Source organism: Haliotis asinina, chromosome 6 (assembly GCF_037392515.1).
Source record: "Haliotis asinina isolate JCU_RB_2024 chromosome 6, JCU_Hal_asi_v2, whole genome shotgun sequence".
NCBI lineage: Eukaryota > Metazoa > Mollusca > Gastropoda > Lepetellida > Haliotidae > Haliotis > Haliotis asinina.
In genome coordinates this window covers 44607013-44621148 of record NC_090285.1, presented here as the reverse complement: position 1 = coordinate 44621148, position 14136 = coordinate 44607013, and the positions used below count along the sequence as shown (strand labels likewise).

At 39.2% G+C, this 14136-nt stretch overlaps 1 protein-coding gene across 1 annotated transcript; it reads right to left on the bottom strand.

The window, feature by feature from the left end:
- Positions 1–5513: 5513 nt before the first annotated feature.
- Positions 5514–13771, bottom strand: LOC137287506 (excitatory amino acid transporter 2-like). Its single transcript, XM_067819843.1, has 10 exons — positions 13627–13771; positions 12869–12960; positions 12296–12494; positions 11756–11969; positions 10862–11067; positions 9820–9946; positions 9303–9536; positions 8915–9109; positions 7958–8092; positions 5514–5797 (listed from the first exon to the last, which is right to left on the bottom strand). Exons 2-10 carry the CDS (start codon positions 12872–12874, stop codon positions 5653–5655), a joined length of 1461 nt encoding a protein of 486 aa, XP_067675944.1. The 5' UTR covers positions 12875–12960; positions 13627–13771; the 3' UTR covers positions 5514–5652.
- Positions 13772–14136: the final 365 nt, after the last annotated feature.

Genomic DNA, 14136 nt, shown 5'->3' with positions numbered 1-14136 from the left:
TTTAGCATTAAAATCAACAGTTTATCCAAAGTTTTAAATGATTCGATTGACGGATCACTTTTTGTGGATGATTTTAATATTTCCTGTCGTGGTAAAAATATGCGTACTATTGAGAGGCAACTGCAGTTATGCTTAAATGAAATTAATAAATGGTGTCTTGAAAACGGTTTCAAATTTTCTAAATCGACAACTAATTGTATACACTTCTGTAGACGATATAAACCACATAAAGACCCTGAACTGTTTCTAAATGGCACTGCTATTAAAGTTGTTAAAGAGACCAAGTTTTTGAGATTGATTTTTGACTCACATTTAACGTTTCTTCCCCATATCAAATCCCTTAAGACTAAATGCCCGAAGGCTCTTGACTTGTTGAAACTCATTTGTAATTGTAAGTGGGGAGGAGACCAAGCTACCCTCCTACAACTTTATCGATCATTGATCCGTTCGAAACTTGAATACGGCTCCATCGTATACGGTGGAGCCTGTAAAAGCAACCTTAAATTTCTTGATTCGTCCATCACCAAGGTTTAAGACTTTGTCTTGGATCTTTCCGAACTTCACCCGTTGACAGTCTTTACGTTGAGGCCGATGATCCATCTCTTACACAACGTCGTATAAAATTATCCTTACAGTACATTACTAAAGTATCCTCTAATGAATCTAACCCTGCATATAACTGTGTGTTCAATCCACTTTATCAGGATTTGTACGACAAGAAGTCTTCTCTTGTTCCACCTCTCGGACACAGAATTAAACCATTTCTTTCTTCGGCCGGCATTAAGCTGGAAAACATAGCTCCCTGCCGTCTTCTGTCTTCTCCTCCTTGGCAGTTAGTTAGACCACAAGTCGACCTAACATTAACTTCTTTTAAAAAATCCGAAACTAATGAATTACAATATAAACAAGAATATGATCAATTAAAAAGTAAATACAGTCATTACAAACCCTTATTTACAGATGGTTCCAAGGACGGTGGTGCAGTAGCTTGTGCCACTGTCATTGGATCCAGAACAATATCTTCTAGAATTCCAGATAACAGTTCTATTTTTACTGCAGAAGCAAAAGCCATATTAACGGCTGTCAAATATATTCAAAGACACCCTAAACATAAACAATATATTATCTATTCAGATTCTCTTTCTTGCCTTCAGTAGATTAAAAATATTTCTTGTAAACATCCACTTTTAATTGCAATCATTAAATCTGTATAATGATCTTGCTAGTACGACATCGTCTTCTGTTGGTTACCCAGCCACGTTGGCATTTCTGGGAACACACTGGCTGACCTTGCTGCAAAAGCAGCACTCAACAAATCTGTGACACCACTTCTTATTCCATACACTGATTATAAAGCAATCATTAGGTCTTACATCCATGATCTGATGCAGAAGAGGTGGGACACCCAAATAGGTATCAACAAATTACATGAAATAAAGCCGTATATTGGATACACCTACTTGGGTTGTCAGTCAGGATTTGAAGAGGTCATTATGCGACGATGTCGTATTGACCACACTAGATATACACATGAATATGTGCTTAAAGGTGAGGATCCTCCTTTTTGTATCCCTTGTGATGAAAGAATCACAGTCAAGCATGTCTTGCTTGAGTGTGTGGAATATTCCATCACAAGGGATCAGTATTTCAAATCAAGAAATATGAAGGATCTTTTTAGTAATGTTAGTTATCATTTAATCATTGCGTTTTTAAAGGAATTAGACCTGTTACATGACTTGTAAATAGATAAATATTTTATGATTGGAAGTTGAATTAGCAACTAAGATTGTTAGTGGCTGTATCCTCGAAGGGGGTTGATGTACCGTAAAATTATTGTCCTCCTGAGAGGGTACGTAAGTCCCAAACAGTTGAAGTCAGATTTTATGTTCCACTTTTTTAGACGTAGAATATGTGTAATTTTATATTGTGGCTAATCTTGCATACAGTCGCCAGCAGCTGAGGGGATGGTGTAAATCCAACTAGGAACCATGCAGGTAGCTGAGGTACTGTAAGTCCCCATGGTCCCTAGTATGGTGATCTACCTTCGGTTGTTGGCGATCTGTGGCCTGTTTTTATATTGTACTGTCCAAATAGTGATAATATTAGCTTTTAAGTTTCTACGCTAGTTTTAAATACTAACTGTGATAGTCTAGTGGTTTTACTGTCCTTCGTCGAGAGGTTCTTCATAATATGCTTATATATTCCTTTTTATGTCACATATGTTCTCGTCACAATATGGCTGCAATATTGCCGACGTGACGTTAAATGATAACTCACTCACTCACTTTTATAATGCATTGTCATCTATAGTTCAACAGGTTTAGATCTAATTACTAAAGTACTGTCTGTCGGAAATAGAAAAATAAAACTGTTTAAGGCTGTTACTCTGTTTCCCTAAAATATACACGACTACCGATTGCATATGTCGTAAAAACCCATTTTTGCTTAACTGGGCGCTCAGTGGAATGCGTAAAAGAATATCCATGTTTTACTCGTAAAAAAACTATGAAACAAACCCGAATAGATGCTGAAATAGATCTTACCTGTATCGAACACACAATTCAGTGATCTGCGCAAATGGGAGCCGATGACATGTATCAACCATGTCAGCGAGCCTGACCATCCGATCCCGTTAGTCGCCTCTTATGATAAGTTTAGTCGTGGCAACCATGGGTTGTTGAAGGCCTATTCTACCCCAGAGCTTCACGTGGCAAACACAGTTTCAGTTAATTGTAAATCGACATTAGCTATTCTACTAAAGCTAAAACCGTTCATAATTTGACACACCCCTGAGACCGGAGTGGAGAGCGAATAAATATTTCTTGTTCGTCTATAGCGCATTTGGTGAGCACTGATAACGGTGTACTACGCACGATCTCATCTTTGCTTTAAATGGATACCTGTGATATTCTACTGTCTTTACAGTTCTTCGTCAATAGGGTTTTATTTTCTAATTTTCTTGATCTACAATGTAAGGATTACTTGTTCCCGCCACAATATGGCTGCAATATTGTCTATGTGACGATAAATATTAACTCACTCATATTACCATATTTCAATACAGACGACTTACATCAGCCAGTCAACAGTAACGAAGAAAGAAATGATGCCTACATCCGGAGGCCAAGCAACATCACAAGTGATCCAACGCCAGGGTCGCAGTGGATTCTGTACTGCTAAGAACAGCTGTGACAGGTGGAAATATTTATCACCAACCTTCTTGTCACATTGTTATAATTATGCAAATCACCATGCTCTTAAAGACATATGAAGGATTTTTCACACACACACGCGCGCACACTCACACACACACACACACACACACACACACAGAGAGAGAGAGAGAGAGAGAGAGAGAGAGAGTCCTAAAACATGACAGTATATGTATGTATGTTGCACATTTAATATGGTCCTTCAGTCTTTGCTGTGCGTTAAATAACGTGGTCGATAGTTCTCTAGTGACGATGAAGCTGAGCCTTTCTAATGGGGCTGCGAGCAGTGTTCCTGTAATAGATGCATGTAAAATTCCTTCTGACAGTGAAGAGTTGGTGACATGTGTCAAACCAGGAACACAAGATTCCAAACTGATGAACAATGGCACTGGACTCTATGAAATTGGTACTTCAGTTAAAATTCAAATTTGTGTATGTGGAAACTGGTGGTCGGAGGAGAGTAAAATGGAGAGAGAGTAACGTTATCACAGATATTAGTTCAGGTACCCTCAATGCTGCCTTTCATAGCTGTGTTCTCTTTAGTGTTGATTCCCTTTTTCCTGATCTATTACTCGAATACCCTTCATTCCTGCTGTACTGTTCAACACGATGTAACTGTAACATCCTCTGTGCATCAAACAGCACACTTGTGGAAAGTTGAAACAGGCCTTCTCATTTGTCTCTCAGCCTTTCGGTGTTATTGCTTTTCCTTTTTTAATGATTATACGATTCAGCATCAAAATGAACCAACTGTGTGTCTCAATAACGGATGCTGATGCTCACTAACATTCATTAACTCATTGTTGTCTATTATTGTAGACAAATACCTTGTTGAAAATATAAACATGGCCAATAACCATCTGACTACACTATTAGCCGTTGCGTCACACTGATCATGTAACCAGCTCTAACGCCCGGCACCACTCTTAGGGGTTGTAATCATGGAGAGGTGCGGTGGGGTAGCCTAGTGGTTAGCTTGTCACCCCCAAGGCCCGGGCTGGAAAAACAAAAACATATGACACTTCTTGGAAACGTGGTATTTTAAAAGATTTACATGACTTGGGATTACGAGGCCGTTTACCTCAACTTATAGCTAACCCTCTCTGATCATTACAATCAGGACCAGGACGTCCCACAATGCAACATTTTGTCTGTAAAGATTGTTATGTTTTGACGGAAAACCAAGTTCTATGGATCGCCATCTTCTTTGTTGCAATGAATACATTACAATTTATTGCATTAAACAACGTTGACTATCCACAGAACGTGGTTTCCCCACATCTTTACAATTTCTAAAATGCCTCTCACAGGTGCTGGTGTGCTCTGGTGATGAAGAAGTGAGCAATTGAGCACACTGAAAGACGTCATCATGTATGTTTCAGATACTGGTAACCACCCACTGTGACGCTACAAACGATTGCACAATATTCCAACGCGGTATGACGCATCTTTATGGTATCTCTCATTCACCGCATCAGGTTCAATCTGACAATTATTATCCTAATCCTATCTTAATCAGGAACCAACAGTGAAAAACTACATTAAGCGTTTACTTGCTCCCTGGGATAAGACAAGAATGGAATTTCAATGCTTGGAACGACTACATTGGAAATAGCGGCTGAAGTTAGGGTTGTGCTAGAATGAGCGAATCCACTTCACGTCTGGCCAGAAACAGCTTGTTCACTAACCTCATACAGCCGATATAATTATCGTTTTGGGATGATACTGGTATGCTCTTTTTAATCCCTCCATACGCACCACAGGACTTAATACTTCTATCCATTTGGCCAAACGTAGCAGTGTCCCAGTTTATTTTGTTATTTTCGTATGGTGACTCTGAATCAAAGAACCTATTTACACTATTATAATTATTCATATGGTCAACAGTAACTGATAAAGCCGAGGTACGGATCCGATAAAGCGGGTGCATTCTATTAATGTATACAACAAGGCGTTGACAAGTACGTATATAGTCCTTAATATATGAAAACCTTCCGATCGACATGTATCGAATGGTTCCGTCCTTATATTACACATTCCATGTGTATTTCGTGCGTGATCCCAGTGTCTCATGTGTTTCTTGTTTATCTGCTGACAACGATGACAAGAAGATAACATCTGTATTTGTTCAATAATTTATATCATATTATTGCTACTGTCATATTTGACTAGAGCTTTTGTATTGCTGTATTTCATATTTCCAAACATCAGTTTATGTTCTTGTTCAATATCGAAAATGTTTATAAATCAACGAATCACTTCTCTTCTTCATAATATACGTTCTGGATATGTTTCATCACATTTTTGTTCATACGACATTTATTTCTTCATGTTATTGTACAGGTTGTACAGATTATATACATATGCTGGATACAACAGAATTAGATTCTTTTACACACCGATAAAAGAGCAAAGAGTAAAAGATGTCTACGTGAAAATCTCATACGTCCGTGAATGTTTGGTCTTCGGAGGTCCTTGGAACCTCTTCAACTGTCTGTTCTCTGGGTTTATGCGGAAAGAAATGATCCAGCATAGACGCTGCAAAACAGTCACCAGTTATATTGACCACACACTGCATCCGAGACCTGTCAATAAAAGATATGTATTCACTTTCTACGACATAGTAATGCATATTTAAAATAGTTGTTTCGTATGTTTGAAAGTTTTGTGTGGACTATTCCATGCGTGTTACCATTTATGGTAACCAATACATCAATTATTTTGGGGTACGTTGTGTGGTATTCACGAATGCGTGAGTCTCTCTTTGTAAACCAAAAGTACCGCTTCTTAATCTAACTCTTACTGTTTTCAAATACTTATAAATTAAGAAAGAATGTTCTCTAGTTGTGGAAGTGACTTTGTAACACCTAAATAATAGAAACCGCCAATGGTCCCATAATATGTTAGCGTATCCTAGTGCTTAAAGCACTGTCTCGTCACGCCGACGGCCCGGATTCGATTCCAAACATATGTGAAGTCCATTTCTGGTTTCCCCTCCCTCTCCGTGTTATTGCCGGAATATTGCTAAATGCAGCATAAACCTAAATCCACTCACTCACCCATACCAGGTTAGCCTGAGATTGCCTTGAGGAGGCAAAATATTTCAATATCTTAGAATCTCAGAACCAAAATCGTTACAAAACAAAACAAAAAAAACACATACCTAATTACCCCTCTAATACTTAACATCTTAGGTAACATTGGTATAAGGTCACGTGTTTTATCTGGAGGAATTAAACCATGTCAGAATGTAAGTTTCTTTGAGATACAAAATGAACTGCATTGGTCATCTTCGACCTTCAACAAGAGTCATATTATAATTTACGTTTGTAGCAATTTTTCAGTTCCATGAACATATTTTAATATATTGACGTTTTCAGGGTTACATACATACATGGCAACATTTGTATAGGAACATTTGGCCATTTTCGGGGTTGGGGAATGCAAAACCGTTTACGCAGTTCAGTTCTATAGTAGAGGATTGGAACAGTAAGTTGACATAAAGTAATTGAAATTGATTTATATCACAAAGTCTTCTGTGCAAGGATTATGTGCACACATCTGTATTTTCATGTATAGCAAGGTCAGGCCTTGGATAAACAAAGCCAAAGGATGAAGTCACACAAGTATGCCAAGTCAATGGAATAAAATCAAAACATAAAAATACATACCACAGGAAATCTCAAAGAAAATTTATTAAATGTCAATATCTGAACTATAATATAAACAGCGTTAAGGAATATGTTTTCTCTTTAACATGTAAAATAATGCTGTGATAAAGAAGCTTGACACCGAAGATGTGGGACTACATGTTTGTTAGGGGGAAAACCTTAATAATTTTAAGTTGAATTTCCTTCTGATTTTCGTGTTGGCGGTCTGGAGATCAAGTACATTATTATTAATAACCCAAATACTCTAAATAGTTTTCAGTTGAATCATTACGGACTGACCTAAGACCCAATAATTTGTCGGGGCTGTAAATCAGCCTGAATTCGGCAAGTTTAGTTGTCTTGTGGTCTGAGGTGATTGCAGTTAGGACCCCGAAAGAACTAACGGAGATGTCTATTCAATGGACTGTTTTATTAGTTAGTCCGGATTACAAAGCACTGTTGTAGCAAATTGATTGTTGGGACTGTTATTGTGATCCGTAATTAAGAGAGTTCGGATTATTAAGCCATAGTCACCAATTCTAGAAGACACTTTTGTGAAGCATCATTTGATGCAACCACGCTGTCATCTACACTAAGATAATATATCAATGAATGTAGTCATTCCTATCAAGACATTCAACTTGATCCATCAGCGACAAAAGTGCAGTTCCCTATTTGACTTGCCTTTGCAAGTGTTTGTGATACCACGTTATCAGAGCCACCTCACAGAGACGACGTTACCTAGATACGCTGTTCTGGACGCTGCAATTAGCTTTGGATTAACCCATATCCTAGCCTGTCTGTTATGCGCTAGAAGGTTATAGTCACATAACTGTTCAACCGGGTACCCATTGCATCTGCTGGGTGAACCAGAGGCAATTTTGAACAAATTCACTTGCCGAAAAAGAGACCACGTGTATCACAGGAGCCTCGTTGTGGGGCAGGACTGAAATCCGCGAAACTCTGCCAAACACGGTCACCCATCCAAGAACCTTCCAAGCTCGATGTTGCCTAACTTCAACTTGCCATCCACGTATAAGCACATTAAAGCAGCCTTTAAAAATCTCATCATAGCAATATCATGTCGGTGCTTACAGGAACCAGTCAACAGCCAGCAGGACAGAAACGTCTTCTGGAGGAAGACCCACCGAGGACAGGATCACCATCAGTACCATGACAGATGCGTTTGGCACTCCAGGCGTTCCTATACTGCCCAAGACTGTACACAAACTGCAACACATACCGATTAGAATACAATGGCTGAAGACTGAAATACAACATAGCTAGCGAATGTGTTTATTATTTAGTTACTATGTTATGTTTGAATATGAAGTATCTTGATTTGAAAAGTTAGGTTAAAACACTGACATGATCGAATGATCAGTATTTGAGCAGTTTTATATACTTGAATAAAAGTATGTTTAAACTGTGTTTGCGTGAATGAACGTGTTATTTCATCATGCTAAAGTTAAAGGTTTATGGTGCAGACTAACTATCCTCGAAACGTTCGTAGCCCTACGAACGAACTTCTCAAACCTATTCTCAACACACTGGGTACGAACCACGCTCTCAGATTCTACGAAGAAGAAGAGATTTTTAGGGCTACGAAACGTATAGAAAATAGCCAGCCTAGCACCAGTCCCGCTAAGCGATCGCAGAGCTAAGGTGATCGTACTTCCAATACTTTAATGTACACACGTGATAGCCGTAGCCGTAACATCGCTTTAAGGAGCGGGATCCTGGGCAACGTAGAGCAAAAATGCATGGCTGACAGCATAAACATAGCAGCAATTAACACAAACAAGAGTTACCGAGTCTTATTTAATTCTTTCAACCTTCCAACTTTATCATGCCAAGTCAGCTGCAAATCATTGTTGGAGAGCAGCGACTGTATAACGTAGTAGTGACATTTCGTCGCACTACTGTTTTCATGATGACCCTAGTGTTGCTAGAGACGTGTCGTCATTAACTCGCCATGCCGGATCATTAACTAGTCCAGGTCTAACATTGTATATATGAAAACCTCGAGAAAACGCATTCACTTAACCCGACCTCAGTATCACGACTTCGATGAAGCGCAGGGGTATCCGACGTATCTGGGCAATGTAAACGGCCGATATGACCTGGAATATGGCGGTACCGTCCATGTTGATGGTTGCCCCTATCGGTAGCACAAACCGAGTGATGGTCGTGTTAATCTTCAAGTTTCCTTCGCAACACCGAATGGTAAAAGGGAGGGTTGCAGAACTGAAGGACAAAATAATGTTCCGATGTTTTAATAACTTGTAATATAATACACCTTACATCTATGTGGTGCAATAACAAAGTCTGTAACAAATCTACTTCATTCAAATGTTGTTGCATTCATTTACGAATGCAGAACTTATATAAGTACAACTAGATAGATGATGGCCATAGACACTGTTACATCCTATATCACCTCGAAGCAGTTGCAATTGCCATTATAGCAGCCTGTGGTACTCCTTTGATAATTCTGTAAGGGTTCTTCCTTGTCAAAGCCAGATACAGCAGAGGAAGGACAATTAGGAGGTGGATTCCAAGACCAATCAAATTTGTTACTGCGTAGACAGCAAGCTGTTTTGAGGAAACAGTGAGGTTCTTGACTTCTAAAATGTTCCCCATTATCAAGAACATGATCCCAATTGGAGAATACCTGAAAAGGAGAATAGTTTACGGACGGTGGTGGGAAAGGACGTCAGTAAGGACGACGTAAGAATACCAAACAAGAGTCACAGATTGTACTTTAGTACAAAATGATTTACCAGTGGAATTATGCAAAAGAAAATATTTTGTACCCGACACCTATCCATCAGGATCGTCTGTAAAACTATAATACTGAATTACTCTCAGTGAGCAGGGTTCTTGACAAATACAGAGTCATATTCAGGCTCAAAGAGAAAACATTCTGCCAAAAAGGTTGCTGTCATAATACTCACCACAAAAACATCAGTAAGGTTTTGATGGTAATGTCATTAACAACCGTAAAGAAACGCAGCACCACTTTCCCCTTGTTCCCAAGGCGACCAAGGATTACACCAAAGAACACGAAGTAGCAGATTATTCCTGAAGTTCAAGGAAAACCTCTTTGTTATCAAACTTGGCAGCGGTAGTTAAGATGACCTAAAAGACCAGTTTGTACAACGGCATACAGATTTGTAGTGCTGGATAAATTGCTTTCTAACATGGAACAAAACTGTTAGCTATTTTAGAATGATGGAGCCAGCGTTTGTTTGTTTGTTACTCCGCAACATTCCATCTATGTCCATCAGCGGTCAGTAAATAATCACGTCTGTGTAACGCAATCCTGTGAATCGTTTGGTATAGGGATACGATGACATGGGTCAACTAAGTCGGCGAGCCCAACCCCGAGCCCGTTAGTCGTCTCTGACGACAAGCATAGTCTCCTTTTGTGGCAAGCATGGATTGCTGGAGGCCAGTTCTAACCCAAATCTTATAAAAAAAAATAACGCTATTAGAAAAAAATGCAAATTAATAAATGTTTGCCAGAGCACCTACATATCAATATTTCAAACCCTAATAAAGTTAGAAAGGATACAAAAATTTAAGCAGGAATGTATTGGAAATCCTCTAGTATTTAGGGAGGTATCAACGTTTGAATTCATGCAAGGAATTCAAATTTCCTCATAGCATTTAGGAGGTGCTTAAACACACGGCAATGCATGATACGCATACACCTTTCGTAGACAGAGCTGCATAGGAAATGAACGTCCAAAGTTAACTTGCATCGTGCTTCATCACGCACATGGGGACATATGAATGTTACTGCCAAGGATCTTACAGAAAAAAAGACTTAACAGTATATCTTGTCATTTTATGATTGATCATGAATAAAAACAGTCGAAACACAAGTCATGTCTACACAAACCATATACTGTATGTGTATTAAGATAAGAACAGGGCAATTCATAGTAACTGCACTTCCACCAATAACACACTTTAATACTAACACGAATGTACCTATTGTGTTCATTCCTGATTTGTAGACAGACTTGGGGGCCCATGCATGTGTGTCATCTTCCTTCTCAACCGATGACGTGTCATTGACATCTGGACTGGTTAATACTGTACAGTTCTCTTTCCGAGAAACCTCCACCTGTCCCTGAACGTAAAGAGTGCCACTTGTCTGAAAACTTGCTTGAACGACATTCTCGGGGAAAAGGTTCCTGCGTGCAATCACGTGAATTAGATTCTAAAACAAGTGTTTCAGAAGGCTACTTCAAATACTGTTAACACCAAAGATATTACACCGATAAATCATTTGTCTATCAGAATTTGGAAATACAACAATGTTGAATTAGGCATCAGGGGTCAGTAAATATTCAAGTCTGTGTAACGCAATCCAGTGAATCGTATTTCTGTCTACGCAATTGGTATAGGGATACGATGACATGTGTCAACTAAGTCGGCGAGCCCGACCCCGAGCCCGTTAGTCGTCTCTGACGACAGGCATAGTCTCCTTTTGTGGCAAGTATGGATTGCTAGAGACTAATTCTAACCCAAAGCTTATAAAAAGTAACGAGAAACCTCTACCTGTTCCTGAACGTAAACAGTGCCACTTGTCTGAAAACTTGCTTGAACGACATTCTCGGGGAAAAGGTTCCTGCGTGCAATCACGTGAATTAGATTTTAAAACAAGTGTTTCAGAAGGCTACTGCAAATACTGTTAACACCAAAGATATTACAACGATAAATCATGTGTCTATCAGAATTCGGAAATACAACAATGTTGAATCAAGCATCAACTACGATCATGACATACAACAACGTTGAATTAGGTTTCAAGTACCATCTTGACTTAAAGCAGTGTTGAATTAGAATTCAAGAACCATCTTGATATTCACTGAAACTGACCTGACTACATCCAAGAACACGTCAAGAGCTGAAGGTGATGGTGCACCGTCTGATGACCTGACACACATGAAGTTGTTGTTGGCAACGTAGCCTGGTCTGATGGTGAGAACGAGGATGACGCCAATTAGTGTTGCCAATACCGTAGTAGTGATGTAGTAGACAATGGTATACAAGCCAATCTTCCCGGCTGACTTACTATTGATGCTAGCAAGACCTACAATAGAGACATCTAATAAATATATTTTGATAATTATCTATTGAATTTTCTAAAACTTTATCCTACATATGTATGCTATAATTCATACTTGCTTGATTAATTTCACTTTGATGTTTAACGCTGCACTCGTAATGAGCGGTAACTTCTATTTTTTGTATTCACCAGATATTAGGCGGTGGAGCGGCCTAATGGTTAAATCGTTCGCTCGTCACGTCACCTATGCTGGGTTCGATTTCCCACTTGGGTACAATGTGTCAAACCCATTTCCCGTGAATATTGTTCAAAACGAAGCGAAACTAAACTCACTCATTCTCTCACTTTACCAGTAATGATGCTGGAGACTATCAACGGAAGGATCAGCATCTTCATCAGCCGTAGAAACATCTCCCCGGGAAATGAGATGAGGATGACTACTTTAGGGGAAGGTTTCAGCTGACGGCAGAGCAGTCCGATCGTAAATCCGAGAACTACTGCGATGATAGTCGCAAAAAGCAACATGTGTTTGCGAAGACAAACCAGGACCTGCGAAACACACAACTACATTTAGATATGTGAATGTAGTGTAATGAGTAATAGAGACAAACTGTTTCAAGCAGGACACACGCATGCACGCACGCACGCACTCACGCAAACGGAGGATGGTCGTATTTAATATCATATAACATATATAGAGGCGATAAGGTAGTCTAGTGGCTAAAGGGTTCGCTTTCTACACCGAAGACCCGGGTTCGATTCTCCACATAATTTCAATGTTGTGAAGCCCATTTCTCGTTTACCCCGTAGTGATATCGCTGGAATATTTCTAAAATCGGCGTAAATCCCTACTCACTCACCCAGTCGCTATGACAGTAAATATAGACTCTTTCATTTTTTTCCTAAATCAGATAGGTACATACCTTCATTCTTATTCGTTGTTCTCCAAAGTTCTCCTTGAGTAGTATCACGGTAAATGTTTTACACGGGTTATTAAAATCTTGACTTGTCTACCCTGTAATGGAGACAAGAGATAAATTTTAGGTACATCCCCAAAACATACTCTTCTGATGACGTTTTCAAAGGCGTTATTCATCTCCATGAATAATATTCAATATCCTTGTGAAGCTTTGAAAACTGTTTGCAGAGTAATGTGGAGGATGTTTACAAATAACATGCATTTATGACATAAATACACACTTCCCAAATCCATCTCAGATCCTTTTTTCACGGTGCACACTTGACTTGTGATGCTGATGGATACCTCGTAGCTAACATCTAGTGTCTCCAGTTACATATTTTGTAGTCGGAATCGTAGAATAAACGTTATGAAGCTGTTTTTTTATCTAATTACTTCATTTCTTTGTTTCTTTCTTTCTTCTTCTTCCACGGGAGATCTTGGCATAGGCAGGCTGTTTAGGCTCATAATCAGATTAGGGTATTTGTCAGGAATTTCACAGGAAGCATTAACTAGTTTTACCCGCAGAGAGTTTTTGTACAATGTGACTCCCTAGCCCTCCAGTTTTCGTCATTACCCAGAACGTACAAAATCATTCACTTCAACATAATACTGAAAACGTGGTTTGCAGATGTGCAAATACAAAAGCTACCAATATGTGTGTCCAATCATTTGACAATAGATCATGCACATTTTGTTTTGTTGAGATATTCTTGCACTCACCTCGCATTAGAATAATCAGATATTACTTCCAGAAAGCATAAGCATGTTGTCCCGCCCGTGTCTCTAGAGACGTGATACCGTCGTTTCTTGCACGTTCGATTTGTCTATGCAATTTGTCTAAAAAGCGTTGACTTTGCTCCACGAACTGAAACGACACGAATCTCCTATGAGAAACGTCTCCGCCTACACGACTGATTGACACATTCCGTTTAAGCCGAGATTGCCAGGATTGGTGTGTTCCGGTATGGTTTATTATGATAGCCCGGTCGGATCAGCATCCACTCTGAAGACTTAAATTAATGTTTTGCTGATTCCAATAGTGTTTCTGATCGTGTTTTTTTCTGTAGGATCCCAGCTCACAAATGCATATTTGTGAATTGCATATTTGTTTTCACTTGGCGTGCAAGGTGCCGTATTTGTGAATTGTATATGTGTTTTCACTTGGCGTCTATGGTGCCGTATTTGTGAATTGCATATTTGTTTTCACTTGGTGTCCATGGTGCCGTATTT

Bases quoted from the DNA above. Each gene is read 5' to 3' on its own strand.
- LOC137287506 (XM_067819843.1), bottom strand. The intron at 11,068-11,755 runs GTCAGTTTCAGT...GATTGCACGCAG, and splicing joins GTGTTCTTGGATGTAGTCAG to GAACCTTTTCCCCGAGAATG. The intron at 9,110-9,302 runs GTGATATAGGAT...TTTGTCCTTCAG, and splicing joins GCAATTGCAACTGCTTCGAG to TTCTGCAACCCTCCCTTTTA.